Below are 23,360 nucleotides of genomic sequence, written 5' to 3' on the forward strand. Positions count from 1 at the left end.
CCCAGCCAATGGGATAAAGGGAAGGGGAGTCAGGGAGGGGGAACTGCTGTAAGGGCCTATAAAAAACCTGCTTTATCTGTGTTCAGCGAGGTCTGGCACTGAAATGTTTTTCGGTGTGAGTCGCCCTTTCCCAGGGGATCATAATAAAAATTCCTTTCTGCTTTCTCCCTTGAGAAGCCTCTGAGTTTAATTTGGAAGATAAGGATAGCTGTCCCACACAGCTTTTGGAGGTCCCACAGAGATATTCTTCCCTCCGGGGTGGGGGGGTTTGTCCCCATCAGGATCCTCGGGCAGGTACCCACTGAAGATTTCTCTGTCGGTCCTTGGATCTCCGTGGAGGGACCCACCCCGGTTGGGTGAAACAATCTCCAAGAGAGGAACTCAGAGAAAGCAGAAACCAAACTAAACAGAGCTCCAATGGTGCTAGCGAAGATAGAAGACAGAGAACTGAGAGAACTGATTTTCAGACAGTCACGTAAGTTGTGCCCGCATAACCCAGGCGAGCAAGATCCGGTGAGCCCTGCCGGGGCAAGATCTGGTGAACCTCTGGGTGATCAGGAGGGGACAGGGAAGGGCTTGGTACCTGTGCCTAGATCGAATGAGTCCTTGGGGAAGAACAAGAACTTGCTAAACATGGGGAAATAACAGTCCAAAATACCAGCTAGCACCAAGAATTTCCCTAACATTCTGAAAGAGAGCCCTCTTGGGAGTCGACTCCATAATTGGAACGAGTCACCAAAGTCTAAAAGGAAAACAAGAGAAAAGAAAAACGATCAAATATTGCTGTTTAGTTTGGTCCAGCGATGCCTAACTTGTGCAGAGGATTTCTGTCCTTCTCTGTCTGTATCTGCTTCTGTGTTTGTGTCTGTGTGGTGTGAGTGAGCGTCCTGTGTAATTGGATGCCCTTTGCAGCCAGGTAGCAAGAATAGCATCCTAAGGCTGCAGCAAGATTCTGGAATGCTGCTTTCTTTCTCTTCCCCTCTCCCTCCCTGGTAACAGCAGCCTCAGAGGAGCAGGTGGATGGGAGAAAGAGAGAAAAATACTTTATTATTTAGGTTATATGATTGGTAAAAGGCAAGTAGAAAAGGATCCTCGAAGTGTCAGGTCAGAATTAGAAAAAAGAAAGATATGTGCAGTTTTAAAGGGGCTTTAATCAAAGTCCCTCAGAGGGATAAGTGGGTAGAAGAAAGGCAAGAAAGTTGTTGAATGTAGAAGAGAGAAAGATAAGGAAGAAAGGACTCATTTTCCCGAGTTCAAATCTGGTCTCAGATAACTTGCTAGCTATGTGACCTGGGCAAGTCACTTAACCTAATTTGCCTCAGTTTTCTCATCTATAAAATAAGCTGGAGAAATGAACTAGCCCAGGTTAGAAACAGCAGATAAAACGTTCCAACACCATGAGCAGTGGGATGCAGTCTGTAAGAAGCTACTACACTTTCAGCCTGGGCTGGATAAAGAGATATAGTCTCAAAAGGCACACAGACATACATAGACGCTCACATACACAGACACTTTGGGGAAGTATCTATTCTGAGCTTCTATTACTTAATAGCATAAAGCACCAAGAAATTCCCAAGAATATGAGGGAAGGAATTTACCTAAAACTGCTTTTACCTTCTTCTAGAGAATTTCACCAAAGAACTAATAAGATTGAAAACAGCTGAGCAAAGGATGCTTCTTATAGTTCTCTTGACTCCCTCATAGTGCCTAGAGGGGTAGCTAATTATTCAACCAACACCACTCTATAATATTATGGTTGTTTTTACTCTGGCCCAATCCACTGTATGGTTTTCTCCTATATTTCTTAATTATTTGTCACAAATCCTGCCAAGTTACAAGTACTTTCCCAATATTTGGTTTTAAATTCTAAGCTCGATTCCAATTAGTACAAATAATGAATGCTATCAAGTGGTCACATTATCTGAAAATGCGCACAGCATATTTCCATTGGGATAGAACCAATTACTATATTTTATATAATTATAACTTCAAATGGTATGAATTCAAATATATACAACCACTCCACAGGATTTATCAATCTTGCTAATTTGAATCTGAGAGTAAATAATTTTGCCCATTGTTATTTCATAATACTGTGAAAATATAAACATTTTATATTACTAGCTCTGACAGTCATGAACACCATACCATCCAAAAGTTGTAGTTGGTATTTGCTGAATTAGGAGTGATGAGATTTTTTTTTAAGTTACAATGATCAAATATTATAAAATGCCCATTATGCTTAAGACAATATTTCATATTGGTCATGTACCATACCTTACTCAATTAAGATGATGGATAACATATAAAAGGGCCTTGAGAGTTTATGGAGCACTTTAAATCTATTATCATATTTGAATCTCACAACAACACTGTGAAGAAGTACAAGTATTACTAAACCCACTTTACTGATGAGGGAATTAAGACTCTGAGAGGTGAAGAGAAGCATGCATTTGGTAAATGCCTAGTAAAGGTCTCCTAACTCCAACTCCAGTGTTCTAAGGATATTTCAAATAAACTACATTTCTGTACGTTATTATTAGACATATAATTTTCCTTTACATTTAAAAGAGGATGGTCAATCTGGATGAGCAAATATTATTTCCCTCATAGCTATTAAAAAGGACAAAATAGGAGTCCCAATTTCAAAAACTATTGCTCAAATGTAGAAACTCCTAATATCTACTCTGACACAAGTCTTTCACACATAAGTTGTTAAAAACATCTATTTATATTCCCTAAATGTGGAACTACAATTACAAACACCAAAAGCACTTTAAAATTATCTTTTTTAAATATACGGTATCTTTTCAGTTATCACAGGGAGAAAACATGCAAACAACTAGGTACATAAAAGAGACACAGAGTAGATGCAGGCAATTTCAGAGGGAAGGCACTAGCAGTGAGAAGGACCAGAGAAGGCCTCTACAAAAGGTATGATTCAAGCTGAGTCTTGAAAGCCATGGAAGTTAGGAGGTAGATGTGAGGAGGGGGAAGCATAGAGGATCACCAGGGAAATGGCACCAAGTTGGGAGGAATAGCAAGATGTCTATGCTGATAGATCAAAGAATGTGTGGAGGGAAGGAAAGTCTAAGTAGACTGGAAATAGAGGAAAGGGAAAGGTTATGAAGGGTTCTGAATATTAAACTGAGGATTTTATATTTGATCCTGGAGGTAACCGGAAGCTATTGGAATTAATTGAATTGGGGGAGGGGTTAACACAATCAGATCCGCACTTTAGGAAAATCATTAGGATTCGAGTAGGGAGAAATTTGAGACAGAGAGACCAACCAGAAGGGCTTTGATAGATGGAATGAACTTTTCTTTTCTCTCTCTTTTCTCTAACAAGGAAAATGATCTTTGGCCAAGAAAGGCTTAAACAAAAATGATTAATAGGTTGAAACAGAAGAAAAGTAAAGAGAGGTAAGGATATGTAATTTCCTTCAATAAATTCAAATCACAAAAGCCAGATGACCTATCTCTCAGAGAACTGAAAGAACTATCAGATGTGATTAGTGAGCTACTGTCAATAATAATCTCTGAAAAACTATGGAGAATAAAAGTAGTGCTAAAGGACTGGATAGACAAATGTCATCTCAATTTTTTCTGAAAGGGATCAGAATAATGTCAGAAATGGAGTCTTTAAATTGCAAACCATTAATCTTGAGTGGTGAAATTTTAGACTATGTTGCTAAAGGGAGGCGTTTATCATCATTTAGAAAAGGAAGCAGTAGTCACTAAGGGGACAGCTAGATAACGCAGCAGATAGAATGGGCATGGAAAAAGGAAGACTCATCTTTCTGAGTTCAAATCTGGCTTCAGACATGTACTTGCTGTGTGACCCTAGGCAAGTCACTTAACCCTTTTTGCCTCAGTTTCTTCATCTGTAAAATGAGCTGGAGAAGGATATGGCAAACCAGTCCAGTATCTTTGCCAAGCAAACCCCAAATGGGGCCATGAAGAGTCGGACACAACTGAAATATGACTGAACAACAACAAAAATCACTAAGAGGAAGCATGGCTTCATCAAGAACAAGCCATCTCAAATAACCTAATATTCTTTGTTCACAGGACTACTAGACTGGTAGATCAATGCCACAAATATGATATATCTAAATTTCAAAAACATATGATAAAGTCTTCCATGTTATCCCTGTATAAATAAAGAAAAGAAACAATACGGTTAGGTATGACCAAACTCCAAGAGTGGTCATTAATGGATCTATGTCAATCTAGAGGAGGTCTTCTTTGATTTGAACACCCTCTTATCTGTCCTTGACCCTGTGCTGTTCAACACTTTTAATCAATAACTCTGACTCAGTCATTGATGGAATACTTATCAAACTGCAGATAACACAAAACTGGAAGGAATAACTAACACAATGATGAATGACAGAATTGAAAGCAACAAGCTAGAATTCAACAATGTGACATGACAGTCAAGAAAGTGAATGTGACCTTAAATTACATGGAAAAAGAGAGGCACAGGGTTCAGAAGGAAGGGGATAATAATCCCATGGTACTCTTCTCTGTTCGTACCCCAACTGAAATACTGTGTTCAGTTCTAGATTCCATGCTTTTGAAAGGCCATTAAGAAACAGAAGTAAGCTCAGCAGGGAGCAGCCAGGATGCTGAGAGGTCTACAGACCATGCCATATGAGGACTGACGGAAGGAACTAGGGACTTTTAGTGGGTGGAAGAGAATACTAAGCTTAAGAGGACATGATACTTATCTTCAAATATCTTAAGGTCTAGCATATGAAAAAGGAATTGGACTTGTTCTAACTCATTTCCAAGGAGACGGAGGAAAGAGCAATGGTTAGAAACTAAGGAGAAGCAGATTTTACCTCAATGTTTTAGCTCAAAATTTTAGCTCAAAACTTCCTAACAGTTATCTCTCTCATCTATCCAGAAATGAAATGGGATATCTCAGGAGGTAGTGGGCTCCCCATCACAGGTGGTGTTCAAGCTGAGGCTAAATGACCGCTTCCCAGGGACAGTGTACAAGAGATTTCTGCTCAGGTTACGGTTGGACTAAATGACCTCTGAAATTGAGAAGGCAAGAGTCAAAGGGTATAGTGAGGGAAGGGAAGGTTCCAGACACTGTGCTAAGAACTCTACAAATCTTATCTCATTTGATCCTCACAATAATCCTGAAGGCAAGTGCTATTGTTTTCCCCATTTTACAGATTAGGAAACTAAAGAAGGCTGAGGTTAAGTGACTTGACCACAGTCACTAGGAAGGCCCAGCAAGTAAGTGAGGCCAGAATTAAACTCAGGTCTTCCTGACTGCGTATCCAGCACTGTGCCATCTAACTAGCTGCTTGGAGGCACAAAAGTCACAGGGATCCCAAACTTCAAGTTGGAAGACACCTAGTGGTCAGATAGCCCAACTCCCTCTTTTTACGGCTGAGGAAATTGAGGCCTAGAGAAGCAAACTGATTGCCCAGAATTACATAAGTTGTAAGTCAAGATTCTCTGATTCCAAATTAAGTGCTCTTTCCTTTACACTAAGGACCTGGACATAAAGCTTGGCTACCATACTCACTAACTGTACATATAACCTGTCTGGGCCTCAGTTTCCTCTTCTAAAAAAATTAGAAAATTAGAATATATGATCCTAAAGGTCCCTTCCAGGTCTAAATCCGGGGACTGTATTATACCTTCCAACTCTGATATTATGAGTTTGGGAATAGTTACAGTTTGGCTAAATAAGGTTTATGGTTCTATCTCTCTCCGTGCCTAGCATACTACTACAGAGCTCACAATAGATAGTTAATTAACGTTGGTGGAATTGAATTGCTGAATATTGATTTTTAGACAATTGATTTTTTTAAGTTAACAAAGCTATATTAGTACAAGATTGTCATCAGCCAACCAGTATCAATAAACAAAAGCCATAATAAGATCTCAAACTATAGCCATATGTTCTCAATTCCTTAATCGCTATATGTTTAATAAATCATCTAAGTAGAGATTATTTAGTCCTCACTGCACTGATCTCCAGAATTATTTAAAAAATGATAAAATACAAATGGAAGATATAATGATAATCTGACCAGATTTATGCAATGTAATCAGTTAAAAGTGAAACACCTCAAATTTTCTAGCTGTTTTTTACTTCATTAGTCTTTGTTTCTGTTCCTTTTCATAAATGAAAAGATTGCCATCATGTAGATGATGATTGGAGAGATTTTCCCCCTCCAAATACATTTAAATTCTTGGACATGTCTCTAAGAAAGGTCAAAATTGTACTTACATTCACTCGTGCTTGAATAGACCAATCACCAAGTATTGGATTTGAAGATAACTGAAATGTTTTGGAAATAACTCCAAGGTCACCTTGTTCATCTGACCACTGTTGGATCAAATTTGATTTGGGGTCCTATAATAAAAAAAATTGACACGTCAATCATTTTAAAGATGACAAAGCCACTTCTGGGAAGAGGGAGAAGAAATATAATTGCACCTTCTCCTATTGTAAATGGGGAAAGAACAAACATTTATTAAGCACCTACTACTTCCAGGCACTGTACTAAGCACTTTACAAATATTATCTCATTTGATCCTCATAATAATTCTGGGAGGGTAGGTCCCATTATTTACTCATTTTGCAGTTGAGGAAACTGAGGTAGGGAGAGGTTAAGTGACTTTCCTGAGGTCACACAGCTAGTAAGTGGCTGAGGCTAAATTTGAATTCATGTCTTCCTAACTCAATGCCCAGTACTCTATATGCTGCATCACCTCACTATTTAGTGATGGCTAGTGACATTGCAGGGTAGTTAAGGGGTAGCACTGGGCTTGGCATCAGGAAGACTCCTCTTTGCGAGTTCAAATTCAGCCTCAGACACTTACTAGCTGAGAGATCCTTGGCGAGTCATTTAACTTTGTTTGCCTCAGTTCTTCATCTGTAAAATCAGCTGGAGAGGAAACTGCAAACCACTCCTATATCTTTGCCAAGAAAACCCCAAAACTGGGTCACAGAGAATCAGACACAACTGAAACAACTGAACAAGTGACATTCCACAGCACTCTCAGAACTTCACCATACACTAAACGACCAGCAAATTGCCTCCAAAGAATGGCAGAAAGTCACATTGTCATGTCTTGAAAGAAAATCTCTCTCCCTTCTCCTTTCTGTTGTCTCACCTCCAGCTGTGTCTAGACAACCACATCTCACCTTTCTCATCACCTCTTGATTCATAGCTTTCGGCTACCTCCTTGTCCAACGTTTCCTTCAATATTCTTAAACTGTGTACTACAGAATCATTTACCAAGATGGGCACATAAGAAATACTTCTAACATTCCTACCCTACTTTGGCTGCAAAGCTCAATATGGAAATAATGATAGTCACATTAAACTTCCAAAGGTGCTATGGAATATTGCCACAAATTCAGAGGGTTGCTAACTCTGAAACAACAACAGAAACAATAGTAGTGATAGTCTGGAAGACCTACATTTGCTTTCCACTTTGTATTAATCATAAGAAGTGTTCCAGAAGGTCAGCAGATGTCTCCCTATCTTATAAATGGAAAACTTGAAAGATGTCACAGGAAATTGCAATGAAAGCTAGGCAAGATCACAAGATTCCAGCCTCACAGTCAAAAACCCTGCAGACTAATGAAGGTGCCTCTATAATGGTGAGCTTTCTACGACAAGCACAGGCTGCACTGAGGGAATTTGGATTAGACAACTTTTGAGGCTATATATTAGACAACTTTCCAACTATATAAGATTCTGATTCTCACCTTCTACAAGAAGCCCTTCCTCACCCTCCCTTAATCTAATACTTTTCCCCTAGGATTATCATGTCTATACAAGGGCACTCTCAAGGTCTCTGAAGAACTTTGGAACCAATTGTGAGACATGGGAGACATTGGCACAGGACCACCCAGCTGAGCATGCCCACATCAAAGAAGGCACTGTTTGAAATGAAGTAGCTCAAAGGAAACATGAGATGAGCACACTTAGAGACATCTTTACTCCAAATGATCATATGGACCATTCATGCCCAGCCTGTGGTACAGCCTTCCAAGCTCGTATTTGTCTGATCAGCCACAATCCAATACACTGTACCTTGATCCCAACACAGTGATACCACTTTGGCCCTCTTTGAGAACTAAGGACAACAACCATCCTGAATACATCTTGTTTGTACGTAGTTGTCTGCACATGGTCTTCCCCTTTAGACTCTGAAGTTCCTTCAGGGAAAAGACAAGTTTTTGCCTTTCTTTGTATCTCTAATACTTAGCCCAGTACCTGGCACACAGTGGGTAATTCATAAAATATTTGAATTGTTCACAAGTTGACTTGACTTGGTTCTATGTATAGTAAGCAGAGTAAAAAGGAAACAAAACCAAAATATCCTGTTAAAAATAACAAGCCATGTTTCTATAGTGCTTTAAGGCTTATAAAGTCTTTTCCTCTTAAGAACTTATGAGACAGAAATGAGTCAACGGGGATTGAGAAAAGTCAAGTGACTTTCAAGGTCAAGCATAAAAAGTGAGCCTTGACCGCAGTTCTCCTAAGTCCAAGTCCAATATTCTATCCACTTTTCCCATTTGTTAATAGAGTTTCCCTTCAAATACAAAGCCAAAGGCTGGAGCTTACTGCTGTTTCCAAATGGTACTTACCTTAATTAGGATGTCTGCAACAGTTTTATATGGCTTGAGGTCAGAGTAGAGAGTGACAATACGGAATTTCACCTCTTGTTTTGGTTTGTAAAGGAACTTGTCTGTTTGAATGAAGACGGATAATCTCTTGGATTCAAAGTTCAAGGTGGTTTTATCAGAAAACAAAGTCTGATTCTGTGTATGTCCAGTGACATGTACTTCATAAAATTCATTTGCACTATTCAAGGGTAGCTGGAAAAAAAAAAGCAGGTCAGTGTTACAAGGTCAGACCAAATCCAGTACTCTTTTCAAACTCAAAGGTGCTTTTAATCATTTGAAAGAACAGAAAGTTAACTACAAACTTTGGTCTAATTATGAGACATACTCTAAAATGAAATTACCTTAAAAGGAAAAAGCAAACAAGTTATATGTGATAGATACATAGTTTCATATGCAATCCCATTTTCTCTCCCTTGTGCATAGAAAATATTCGTGTTTGTTGATGATTTTTTCATCATGACAAAAAATTATAATTTTTAAAAGAAAGGGAAAATATGTGTATGTATGCCAAAAAATGTCAATTATAATCTACACTTATTTTACATAAACCAGATTTGGGGAAGAAATACAATTTACGTTTGAACTTATATTGTAAATGTTTAACAGAGGTAATTTCAAGCTTTTAAAATTTTGTTCATCCAAGATAACTCAAAATTCCTAATAGCAATTGTTTATTTTCTCACTGACTCATTCTCATGTTTCCTCTTTTGTAGTCATCTCCCTCTTCAAATAACGGAGTTCCTAAACAAATGCATGAGAATTATCTCTAGCTTAAAGCAGCAGTCACTTTGTCATCTTCAATTTCAAGAGTTACTTTATCTTAACAAAAAACTGGTGATATTTGGTGTTCCAATTGATTTCCCCTTACCATGTCTTTTCTTGTTTGAAGAGTTCAACTACTCAGTGGCAGGCAGCCTTGCAGGGGATTTGATCTTGTGCCTATAAGAGGAGCCTATCTTTCATCTTCTCTTCTTCCTCCTTTGAAATGTATATTTTCCTTAGCAAAAGATAAGCTCTGCTGCTCCATGATTCCTGAACTGCATAAACTATTCAGTCATTTGTTAATTGACTAACATAATAATTAGGCTCAGCAGCACTGACTGAATTTCTATGCATTTTATCCCATTTCTGCTGTCAACTTAACCCCTTCAGGGCAGTCTCAAAATGAGACTTATGGCCAAACATGGGAGCACAGATGAGAATATGGAATAATGCCAGAAACTATCCCCATTAACAGGCAAATATCTCATGGTCTTGTCTTCTCAAGTAATATTTCAGTCCTCAGATGCCTTTAACCAAATTCATTAAAATTATTGCAGAAATATAATAACCATAGTAACATATTTATATATTCCAGCATCCAACATGCCATATAAAATTATATCATTTAATCCAATTTATAAATACTTATCTACTCAATTATTCTATATTTGGCTTGCTGATAAGGGCAAAAGGTAAAACAGAAAAAAAGCACCTCTCAAAATAGAACAAAAGAATATAAGATAACCATTTCTAAAGTAAATAAAAATTAGTAATGTGCTAAATTTACAATCAACTTTCTTTAAAATTCCTAACTGAAGAAAAATAAACCTGGATTTTCAAAGCTACTTGTTTTTTTCCAAAGGGAAAAAGAAAAAGAAAAAAAAGACAATATTCATCAGTGTGAAATAGCAGTACACTTTCATTTTTTGTGCTCCTTCTTAAAGCAAAGAGGACTCCAGCATATCAAAAATAGAAATAAACAGCAGAGTTGACAACAAGATATTTTTCTATAGCTCTATTTAATGGTATGCTTTCATTATTTCCATTTTATGCAAAATTATCATGATTGCCTATGTCAAGGAAAACATTATCAAAAATATTAGCATTTACAAGCCTCAAAGTGTAAAAATACCTTTGAAATTTGGTGCAATATTTCAAAATATAAAGGAATAGGGACTGGACTTGTGATTTCATTAGTATAGGGAACTCTCCAATGAAAAACTCCTGCAGAAGCAGGGCATCACCTTCCCTGTAACTTAGAGCCTTAAGAGAGTTGCCTAGAGAACTGTGAAGTGAAACATTGTTGCTCAGGCATTCGGTCCTGTCTGATACTTCGTGACCCCATGGATCATAGCACATCAGGCCCTTCTATCCTCCATTATCTCCTGAAGTCTATCCAACCCCATATTTGCTGCCTCCATGACTATCTGTCCATCTCATCCTCTGCCTTCCCCTTCTCCTTTTGCCTTCAATCTGTTCCAGCATCAGGATCTTTTCCAATGTCTTCTCATTATGTGGCCAAAGTAATTAAGCTTCAGCCTCAGTATTTGTCCTTCCAACAAGTGGCCTGAAATAATTTCTTTAGGTATTAACTTATTTGATCTCCTTACTGTCCAAGGAACTCTCAAAAGTCTTCTCCACCACCACGATTGAAAGCATCGATTCTGCAGCACTCAGCTTTCCTTATGATCCACCCAAATGTTACTACTAAAAAAAAAAACCACAGCTTTGACTATATGGCCCTTTGTCAGCAAAGTGAAGTCTCTGCTTTTTAGTATACTATCTAGGTTTACCATAGCTATTCATCCAAGGAACAAGCAGTCACCATCCGCAGTGATCTTTGAGCCCAAGAATATAAAATCTGATGCTGCTTCCTTTTCTTCTCCCTCTGTTTGCCAGGAAGTGATGGGACGAGTTCCCATGATCTTAGCTGGGTTTTTTTTTTAATATTAAGTTCAAGCTTCTACACTCTGCCTTGTTTTGGTGGAGGGGCTTCCATAGCTCAATAAAGCTATGAACTATGTCATGCAGGGTTACCAAAGATGGACAGGTCATAGGGGAGAGTTCAGATAAAAGGTGATCTACTGGAGAAGAAAATGGCAAACCATTCCAGCATCTTTGCCAAGAAAACTCCATGGAAGGTAGTAAAAAAAAATATGACATAAAGGTATGACATAGGAAGATTAGCCCCTCAGGTCAGAAGGTCTCCAACACATTACTGGGGAAGAGCAGAGGACAATTACAGGTAGCTCCAGAAAGAATGATGCGGCTGGGCCAAAGTTGAAAGGAAGCTTAGCTGTAGCTGTGTCTACAAAAGAAAAGTCCAATACTGCAAAGATCAATGTTGCATGGGAACCTGTAATCTCAAAAATGACAGAATGGTATCTGTTCAAATTCAAAGCAAACCAGTCAACATCAGAGTAATACAAGTCTATGCTCCAATCATTGATGCTGAAGAGGCCAAAGTTGCTCAATTACATGAAGACCCACAACATCTTCTAGATATAGCACCAAAAAAAAAAAAGATGTCACATTCATCATAGGGGATTAGAATATTGAAGTAGGTAATCAAAAGACAATTGGAATAACAAGCAAGTTTGACCTTGGAGTACAAAATGAAATGAGGCAGAGACTAACAGAGTTTTGTCAAGATGATTCACTGGTCAGGATGATCAGCCGTGAATGACTCAGCTATTCTCAGCAATACAATGATCCAAGACAATCTGAAGGACTTGTGATGAAAAATGCTATCCATCCCCAGAAAACTGTTGGCAACTGGATACAGATTGAAAGCATACTTTTCTTATTTTTCTTTATTTTTCTTGAGTTTTTTTTCTTGTCTATGTTTTCTTTCACAACATGACTATTATGAAAATATTTTGCATGACTACATACGTATAACCTATATGGAAGTGCTTGCCTTCTCAATGAGGGAAGGGAGTAGAGGGAGGAAGGGAGAGAATTTGGAACTCAAGGTTTTAAAAATGAATGTTAAAAATTGTTTTTACATGTAACTGCAGAAAAATACTAAATAAAAGCTTAAAAAAAAAGATAATTCACTGGTCATAGCAAACACTCTTTTTCAACAACACGAAAAGTAACTGACTATGCATGGACATCACCAAACTGTCAATATCAAATAAATGCTACCCACCTCCTAATAGAAAGGTGAAAGACTCAGAGTGTAGGAGTAACGTACATGCATACACACACACACACACACACACACACACACACACACACACACACACACGACCAATGTAGAAATGTATTTTGTTTGACTATAAATGTTTGCAACAGTATTTTTGTTTTTCTTTCAATCTCAATGGAGGGCAGGGGCAGCGAGGAGAAAAGGCAGATTTTGCCAATTGAAGAAAAAATTTCATTTAAAAAAAGAATTACTCTATTTTAAAAAGGTCTCCCATGATCTTAGAAATTTCCTTACAAAACAGTATATTCTGATGATGTTGCTCATCTTTCATTTTCAGAAAAGTCCAGTGACATCAAGAGTGAAATCTTGACTTGTGCATGAATTGGATTTTAGTGAAGCAGAGTTGCACAAAGTCATCAGCCTCACTCTCTCATCCGAAGTCATCAAAGCTCACTGGCAGGAAAGCAGTCAAGACGACTGGCGATGACCTAGGATGCGCTGGATGACCTTGGAATCTTCAGCACCTGATCAAGCTCTAACTGCTCCACAGAGCTTGTGTCAGCCTTTTTTGTGGCCACTGGAAACAATTATCCTCAATTGTCCCTTCTGCCAGAAGTCTTCACATGCTTGGAGTAGACATCCTCTAACTCACCAACAGATTTGAGACCCATTGGTTTTCCCTCAGCCTGGTTTACACTGTCTGCTGAGATGGTTTTACCAGGGTGTGGCCACTGATGATAACACTAGTCACAGAGAAAATACATTAGCCCACAGGAACAAACCCTACCTTCAGCAGCTCCTGTGACCCCCAATGTCTGTATATTTTCCCCCTTCCTTCTGCCATAGAATGTCACTGATTAGCTATATGCCTAGACTACTACACTATTTAAAACCCCAAGTTCCTCCATCCTGGTGGAACTCTCCTTGGAGATTTCCCTAGAGCTAATAAACTCTTTTCTCCTCAGTTGATCCGTTATTTTTGTGATGCTCTGACCCACAGTCTTGCTCTCTACTTGAGATCTTTCTCAGACCTGCTGAAGTCTAAGGTTGGGGGCTGAAACTCCCACAACAAGATCAAAAGATAACGTGTTAAAGCATTTTGGAAACCTTAGTAAATTTCAATTATGGTTATAGCCCTTCACTTTATAATAATCAAATGCATTATGGCTTATTGGTGTCTTAGCCTCTTTTAGATTTTAAGTCCCAGGAGGTCAGAGACTAGGGCTTATCTAATCTTCATATCTCCCTCAAGCTTCTATCTCAGGGCTCTGTACACAAAAGATATGTTTTTTAATGTTTATTGCTGCTATAGCCCTATGGCACTCTAACATTTGCAAATCACTTTCCTCCTACAAACCTAGGAGGTATTATTATTATTACTGAGATTTTCCAGGGAGGAAACTGGGGCTTAGAGAAGGTAAATAAATTGCTAACTAGAAGAAAATAACATAGCTAGTGGTGTCAGAGGTAGGGAGATATTATTATCCCCAATTTATAGCTGGGAAAATTGAAATAGTATGTGACTCACTCAAAGTTACTAGCTAGCTTACAGAACAGCCTGGACTAAAGCTCACATATATAAGTTCCAAACCTAGTGTTCTTTCCACTGGGCCATAGTGACTATTGACTAAGTTTTCTTGTTGTAAATATGCCATAAAACACTAATCAAGTAGGAGGTTGAGCAAGACACTCATTTTCTGGAACACTATGTTTCCCTCAGGCTAAGGAAGGGATATCTCTGCTATGACAATGGAAATTTTAAGCCAGTGTCCCCAGGGAAATGTGCTTTATAAGTTATTTGAATTCTGTATAATATAAAAACCATGCTGAAAATAAGCTAATTTAATAAAAAAGACAAAAAAAATTACATTTTCTCATTATAACCTTTTGGAATAGAACACAGAATGTATACTTACTGCTGGAAGAATAAGAGTCCCCAGTGAACCTAGGTGGGAAACAAGAAGAAGAAGAATCAACCTGAAAAACTTGTTAAATAAACATTTATTTTTCTCAATAATGCTCTCTTATTTTTGTTTTTAATTACAAACTTTTTGGCTTATAATTTGGTTAATCAAAACCAAATCAAACCAAATTCATTTGGTTAAGTCCCAGATTACCTATGCCTAAATCCCAAAATAAGTTAGGCCAGTCTCAAATAAATAAATAAAAACTGCTCTGCTTCTAAAAATACTCATATAGATATAGATATAGATATAGATATAGATATAGATATAGATATAGATATAGATATAGATATAGATATAGATATAGATATAGATATAGATATAGATAGATTTATTTATTTATTTAAAGCAGCCCTTCTTATAGCAACAAAGAATTGGAAACTGATAGGGTGCCATCAATCAGAGGACGACCGAATAAGTTATGATATATGAATGTGATGAAAACATAAGAAATGATGAATGAGTAATCTCAGAGAAATCTGGGAAGACTTATATGAACTGATATAAAGTGAAGTGAGCAGAACTAGGAGAACAAGTTATACAATAATAACAATATTGGAAAGACGAAAAGCTCTGAAAGACTTAGGAACCCTATTCAACACAATGACCAACCATAATTCCAGAGTGCTTATGATTAAACACACTTCCCACCTACTGAGAAAAAGGTGATGGATCCAAAGTACATGGGGAGACTTTTTTTGATAGGTCCAGTGTGAGATTCTGTTTTCCTTTAATATGCCTTACATATTTGTAAAGGGGGGGTTGTTTTTCTTTCCTTCTCAATGGGGAGAGGGAGAAGTATGGATTGGAGAAAGAAAAGATCAATTTTCATTAATTGAAAAATAACTATTTTTTTAAAAGCTTTGCCTCTCTCTTTTCTATTTCCTTTCAGTTGGTTTTCCATGGAAATTTATTTTTAAGGGGAGCACACATAGGGAAACTTCAGTACACCTGCTAGATCTTTTTATCCTATTGAGAAGAAATGGAAAACAGTAGTCTTGACAGGCTGAAATCCTAGAAATCCAAAAGAAGATCCTTCATACTGTTCCACTAACAAAATCCTGCCCATTAGCTTCCTCCTTTCCCATTCATTTGCATATTCCCATAGGCTACATCTCAACCTCCAATTTACCTCATCCCAATCATCCCTAGCCTTCAGAACAATCTCATCTTCACAGGTGTTCCAGATTCTACTTTTTTCTATACCCTCTTTCCAATGAAGGCCATTCCATCTACTATGCCTTACAGCCCATTAGGAAAAGATGGTAAGTCTATTCCTTCTTGGTACCACTTCCAGGCCATGGTTCCACCATTATCACTCAATGCCACCTACTTATCACACCCTTCCTATATTCTCTTCACTATGATATACTGAACACATACATCAATGTGTACAGGACACATTTCTGCTTCCATTGATAACTTCAACACCTGCTTCAGTTTCTCTTTACCCTTCACCTCCCAAGTGACTTCAAAATCCAAGCTGATGCCCTAAGTGGCACTGGACTGGTTTCTTGGCCTCCTGAACTCCAATGGCCTTCATCTTCAATCTACTTTAATCATACTTTGAATATGCACAGATATACCTTGAACTTTTTTTATCACTTCGAACTACTTCACCTCCAAGATCTCAAATTTAGATCTCTCCTTTTTTGATGACAGATTCTTTATGAAGTCTCTCTCTGTACAATCAGTGTGGCAGCTTAATATAGGCTCATATTTAAGTCTGGGAATTGGTCTTAGGTTCATTTTTGATCTTCATTTCTTTCTGTGGCCCGTCTTTTATAGCTAACACTCAGAATGCAACAAAATCAGCTTATCCTTATTTGGAGACTATCCATCATAAAAGAATAGCCTGCAAAGGAATAAAATTTAAATACAGCTACAAAATTGAAAAAGTAGTTATGACAATTGGCCAGGGAATGATGATGGAGGGGAGAAAGAGTGGAGAAGGGATAACTTCACCATCTCCCAAAGCATGGCAGGCAGGTAAATTCAGGAAAACAGCAAATCCTTTGCAGGCAATTAACTCCTTAAATGGGTCAGTGAGCCAAAGAAGGCTTCAATTGCTCAATAGCATATTAAGTTCCAGGTAGCCGCACCCTTCCTTGCCATCAGCTGGCTACTGGTGCATGTCATCTGAGAGCAAAGGTTCCTGGTCTGCCCTTATCCCCTGAGTAACAACAAAAAAACTTTCCTTCATCTTGCTACACGTAATGAGACATTAAATGAAAGAAATTAAAGAAAAGAAATAAGACAATAAAGGAAAGTAAATGATTGGTTAGTGTATTTTAAAGGGACATGCGTCCTACTTAACATCAAAGGACAAGTAATGCAGCTAAAGTCAATGAGATGTAGAAGAAAGAAGAAAACAAGAAAACATAAAGATAATAGATTCATCAGCAACTTGCTCTCCAAAGTCTATGCTTGCTGTAATTCATAATTAGAAAAATTCATAATTAATTCATAATTAGAAAAATAAAGTCACCTTGACATCCCTCTCTTATTCTCTTCAAATTGCCAACTGGATATGTCCTACAGACACGTCAGACTTAACATCTCCAAAACTGAATTCATCATCTTCTCCCTAAAACTTGCTCTTCCTTCTGATTTCACTAGGTTGCCACAAATTCAACTAGTCACCCACGTTTGAAACCTTGATGTTTTTCTTGATTCTTCCTCTTTCTTCACATCCCACCTCCAATCAGGTGCCAAAGTCTGTCAGATCTACCTTTCCTATATCTCTCATAGCGAGTCCCTCTTCTCTGTTTCCACTGATACCACACTAACGCAAGCCCCTCATTACCAGACACTTGGACTACTGAAATAGCCTTCTAACCCACTTTCCCACCTCCAGTCTCTGCCCTCCTTCAATCCACATTCCACAATAATGCCATATAATTTTCCTTGTGCATAGATGTGATGCTCAAAACCCTTCACAGGTTTCCTGTTGACTACTGACTAAATTTCAAATTTCTTAACCCACCACTTAAGACCCCTCATGATCAGAAGCAACTCTACCTTGTCTCACAATAACCTTTTTTTATATTCAGCATCCTAACTAAACTGGATTTCTCACTGTCCCCTATGCACATCCCACACTTTCCTACCTCTTGGTCTTTGCTTATGTCATTCTTTATACTCTGTGCTCACCTTCCAATCTACATCTATTGAAACCTTATCTATCCTTGGAGATCCAGCTCAAATTCTACTTCTTCCATAAAGCTTTCCCTGATTCCACCCTCCTCCATGAAAATTATCATTCCCTAAATAATATTTTGTACCTTCCTATTGCATTCATCATGTTCCTGTTGCCACAAAATTTACGCCCCAACAGAACTTAACACTTTACATATAATAAACACTCAATTCAACAAATACTTATGAAGCACTTACAATGTACAAGAAAATTAATAAATCAATGGATGGCTACTTCCTGCTTTACTTAATTAGGCAGCAATAGATCATAAGCTTCATGGGTTTTCATTTTTATACTTTCCTCAGTGTCCAGAAACACACTACTTTCCACAGAATATGTACTTAATAAAGGTTTGTCAAAATAAAAGCATCAAGCAACCCCCTCCAAAAAATTTCCTTGAAAATGTCCCACGAAGTCAGGATGAAAAATGATATCCACAACTAGAAAAAGAACAAATGGAGTCCGAATGCAGATCAAAGAACGCTATTTTTCACTTTTTTCATGTTTTTCATTGTTTTTTTTATTTTTTGGTCTGTCTTCTTTCATAATATGACTAATATGGAAATACGTTTTGCACGATCACATATGTATAATCTATATCAAATTGCTTACCATCTCAGGGAGGGAGGCGGAGGTGAGAGAGGGAGAGAATTTGGAACTCAACATTTTTAAAAATTAATGTTAAAATTGTCTTTACATGTAATTGTAGAAAAAAATAATTTTTTTTCTTTTTAAGGTTTTTTTATTAATTTATTTTTAGTTTTCAACATTCACCTCCATAAGCTTTTGAGTTTTAAATTTTCCCCCTCCTTCACCATCTCCCTTCCCAAAATGGCATGCAATCTCATATATGGTCTACCTATACATTCCTATTAAACATATTTTCACATTAGTCATGTGATAAAGAAGAATTAGAACCAATTGGAAGAACCACAAGAAAGAAGAAACAAAACAAAACAAGAAAAAAAAAGAGCAAATAGCATGTTTCAATCTGCATTCAAACGCCATAGTTCTTTGTCTGGATGTGGATAGCATTTTCCATCATGAGACTTTTGGAGATGTCTTACATCTTTGCATTTCTGAGAAGAGCTAAGTCTATCAAAGTTAGTCACTGCACAATGTGGCTGTTACTATGTACAATGTTCTCCTGGTTCTGTTAACTTCACTCAGCATCAGTCCATACAAGTCTTTCTGGGTTTTTCTGAAGTTCGTTTGCTCAGAATAAAATATCATTTATTAAGAATGCCCCATGAAAATGTCCTCTCAAAAAACCTTCCTACTTTAAAGTCTCAAGAGCTTAAGGAAGTGTTGATTTGTTATATATAAGGCAAATTGTATTTTTAATATAATCTTTGAATGATTTTGTACAATATTACATAGTGCTACATCATACTAAATACAATTTTATTTGATTATTTACTGTGTTGCTCTGATGAATCAATACATATATTTCTCAAAATGTCTCTCCCACTAGAATGTGAGCTCCTTGATGGCAGGATCCATGTTTTTACTCTTTTTTGTTTCTAGAGCTTGGCATTGTGCCTGGCACACAGCAAGCACTTAATAAATGCTTATTGACCAATTTGTGATCATTTTTTGCAAATAAAAAAATAAACATAGCCCCTCATCATGCCAATAGGAAAAACAGATTTAACTGATTGGACTGCAACTCATAGGAATGTAAGCTACCATACTGTAGTTAACTGTGTAAATACTTTATCATAAGTTCCCTGAGGTCATTAATCATCTTTTAGTCATCTGGTTATCCTCCACGTTATCTATTATAATGCCTTGCACATAAAAGCAGCCAATTCATTTCCACAGACATTTATTAAGCTTCTACAGAGACCAAGGCAATCAATTGAACAAATGAATAAATAACAATTATATGTTTTATTACAGTAGCCCTGGATGGAGGAAATAGCTACATATTTAAAAAGAGCTGAATTCTATTCTTGTTTAGTAATGGAAACTCATCAGCCTATTGGCTTTGTTGTGTAGTTGTCTGGCATGTGGGTGACATGTCAATAACCAACAAAATTGGAAGACTGTACTTCTGATGACCATGATGTTCTCAACCCAAGAGCCTAGCCAGTAGCTGTAAGTCTCATTAGAGGCTAGGAGTGCATCTATTGGGCCAGATCATTTTCAGACATTAACCAGTTGTCAAAGAGTGAGACAAAGACTCCAGCTGGCAAGAGACACAGGGATAAGTTGGCAGGATCAAGATGACAACAAGATTCAAAGATTCTGTAACTAGGAGAAGCTGCTTGTGAATAAATTCATGAATTTCTTAAGTTCAGAACTCTGTTTATCTGAATTTCCTTTGAGAAGTATATTTGTATTACTTACAAAACAAAACAAAGTGATTTATGTAGGGCCAATTCCAATTGACTGTTTGATGATGAAATGAAGATTATTGGAACTGAGGCCAAATAAAGATTGACATTTCCTTCCCTTTGGCAACTGTATGAGCAGTTTCATTCAGAAAATATTGGTAAGGAAATTCTCTTAAATCATTAGCTAAATACTATTTTTTTCAAAGAGTACCTTTTAAAATAGTTAAAAGTTTGAGGAACTGAGACTAATTGTTTAGAGAAATCCTCTCAGTCTCTAAATTACACAAAAACTGTATTATGTAGTCCAGAAGCAGCCCATTAATTGCTCAAACCAGAGTACAGATTCATTCAAGAAACTTAGTTTAAAGGAATGAAAAGCATTCATTAGTCCATCATTACTTCAATACTCCAAGGATCGCTGTATTCACCCATATGGGTACTTGCCATCACTGGTGCAGAAAGCAATCCTTCATACATTAGTGGATGCTCTTCATAAGCTACTGCGGACAGAAAAGTTCTTTACCTGGTGGCCTTGACTATGAGATTCCCTGCACTTAGCTAGAAGGCTTCTTAGACAACAGACATCTAATCAATCACTGACCCATTCTCAGTCTATGCAGCATGGTAAAATCTGCCAGAGCTTACATTACTGGCCTTGCCTTTGAGAACCCAGGGTTACCTCTGTACCACAGTGAGGTATTAAGAGCAAGACTTCAGTGAAGGAATTCATAATTTACTCACCAAAATCTTTCCTGAATACTTACTATGTATAAAGCACAGTGCTAAGCATTATTAGAAATAAACATGCATGAATTTTTTTAAACATATAGGTGGATCTATCAGGTCAACTGATTATAATATGTATCAAGCACAGGAATAGGGCAAGGCTGGAAGAATTAGGCAAATAGTAAAGGTCAATGCAGGCAGATCACCAAACAAGAACTGAAAGATCACGCGAGTATAAGGTGAAGTAAGATCAGAGGTATGGGTTACAACCAGGTAGAAAAGCTGAAGTCATGGCATATATGTGTTTCCTCCTCACCTCTGCTTCCTTCACAGTTTCGCTCAGGAGCCACCACCTACAGGAAGTCTTTCTTGATTTCTCTTGATCTCTTCCCTCTTCTCCAGTCCCCTCCAGTTATCAGAGCTCTCATCTTCTTGAAATCACCTTATATTTACTTATTTTGGCACATGTATCCCCTACACACGCACATACAAACACACACACACACACACACATACACACACACACACATGATCGGCAATCAGACAGGTATCTGGATAAAGTGCAGAAGGACAAAGCAAAGCATTTGGGTCAAAAGTCACATTAAACAAGAGCCAAGAAATGGGTTGAAGAGTGGCACAATGTAAGCAAGAACATCAGAAGGAAGACCTTGATAACTGAAGCAATCTTCTGCCTTAGTCCTGGGATTTTTATATGTTTCCTTTGGAAGATGAAACCCAAGTCTGGAGAGACTGAGTTTAGAGACAGGTAAACTAGAGTATCTAGGTGTAGTGAAGAGGGTAGAGAAGAGAGGATCAAAGGATCATAGATTTAAAGCTGAAAGAGACCTTGGAATTCATCAAGTCTAACCTCCTCACTTTAAGGATGAAGTAATTGATGCCCAGGAACACTAAGTGACTTGCTAAAGTTACCTAGCAAATAAAGTGGCAGAGTAGGGATTTTGTTTCACATAGTGCCATCCTATAAAAGAAAAGGGCAGTTCCTGACATTATACAAATTGAAGAGAGAAAGAGTATTTCCTTATTTCAAAGGGGAAAAAAGACCTGACCTTTTTTTAATGGAAAAACCACTGTCATTGCCCTACAGTTCAGAACTCATCACTGTGGTGGGGACAGGAGGGGAAGCTGCAGAGTGGGGAGGGTGAAGGGAAGAGGAAGGGGAAAGATTTTGTCTGCATGGCTTTTGTGGGTGCCTGGGTTGAGTTAGGTTATAATATCCATGAGCGGTCAATTCCTAGAGCAGCTACACATATAGCCAGTTGTGGGAGGGGACAGAGTGAGGTAGGTCTATAGTCGACAATTCCAATAACTGGTTATGCAGGTTGGAAAGATTTAATGTGACCCATCTTCCCATTCTCCAGCTGAATGATCATACACTCTTTAGGGTTAAGCCATGACCCTCTGGGCCATTACATGGCCCCCACTTTAGAAACTACTGGACTAGATCTTCAATTACCACTCTTAAGCTCTCTCCAAAGAGCTCACCCGCTCCTATTGCTTCAACATTTATATAGATGACTCCCATATATTTGTCATCAATTCTGGCCTCTCCCCCAAGCTCTAGTCTCACATTTATAATGGCCTGCTAGATACCTCTACAGAGCTATCAGTTCAAGTTCAACATTTCTAACACCAAACTCATCATCTCCTCACTAAAACCAGTTCCCTTATCTGACTTATTAATTTCTGTTGACAGGACCAGTAATCTTCCAGTTACCTAGACTCAAGGCTAGGAATTATCTTGGACTCCTTCCTTCTCTTGATTTTCATATTCAATAAATCAGTAAATTATGTTTGTTATTTCATCAAAATCTCTCTCCCAACTACCTTTTCTTTTTCAATACTAATTTATATACTAAATTTATACTAATACTAATTTATATACTAAATGCTAATTCAACACTAAATTAATCCATGAAGAAGCATTTAACAGGCACTTGATATGTGCCAGGTATTTTGCTAGGTTCTAGTGATGCAAAGAAAACATGAAACAGTCTCTGCCTTCAAGAAGCTTATATTTTATATATACTTATAAGTGTGTTCATAGTAAAGACTGTTATACCTTTAAAGATTAAAATACTCCAGATTTTATTATTTTCCCCAAAAATCTATACTCTTAAAGAGGTTTGCCCTTTCTTCCTATTCTATACCTTTTGAAGCATAATTTAGACAAAAGAATCATTTTAAGCAGTTACTCAATGCATTGTACACAATACGTGCTTATAATAAGTACCAATAATAAGTACCAGTAATATAATTGCAATAAGCAACAAATGCTTATTGACTTGATTTTATTTCTTCAATTAACCCTTCTCAAGAAAGAGTACATTTTATATTTTAATAGGCATCCTCTGAAGACAAACCCTCTAATCTAAGGGATTACTAAAATTGTGAACATTTCAGTCACATTATTAGGGTGCTAAGGGAAATATTTTTTAGTAAGTTAGTCTTTTCGTCCCTGTTTTTTAGATACAGCAACTTGGGCACGAGAGTGTGGGTATATTTTTGTAACTTGTACTCTGCAGTA

At 37.5% G+C, this 23,360-nt stretch overlaps 1 protein-coding gene and 1 long non-coding RNA gene across 2 annotated transcripts in view; one reads left to right on the forward strand and one right to left on the reverse strand.

Annotated features, from left to right (window-relative positions):
• Window positions 1–23,360, reverse strand: part of CD109 (CD109 molecule) — a 167,204-nt gene that overhangs the window by 107,859 nt on the left and 35,985 nt on the right. Inside the window, 3 exon segments of the mRNA XM_021000156.2 lie at window positions 6,260–6,385; window positions 8,636–8,866; window positions 14,504–14,532. Coding sequence (XP_020855815.1) covers window positions 6,260–6,385; window positions 8,636–8,866; window positions 14,504–14,532 — 386 coding nt within the window.
• On the forward strand, window positions 75–14,223 carry LOC144457573 (uncharacterized). Its single transcript, XR_013486998.1, has 3 exons — window positions 75–475; window positions 3,350–3,423; window positions 12,925–14,223. It is a non-coding gene; the product is annotated as an uncharacterized LOC144457573 (long non-coding RNA).

Source organism: Phascolarctos cinereus, unplaced genomic scaffold (assembly GCF_003287225.1).
Source record: "Phascolarctos cinereus isolate Bilbo 61053 unplaced genomic scaffold, phaCin_HiC Scaffold_5;HRSCAF=322, whole genome shotgun sequence".
NCBI classification, from domain to species: Eukaryota; Metazoa; Chordata; class Mammalia; order Diprotodontia; family Phascolarctidae; genus Phascolarctos; species Phascolarctos cinereus.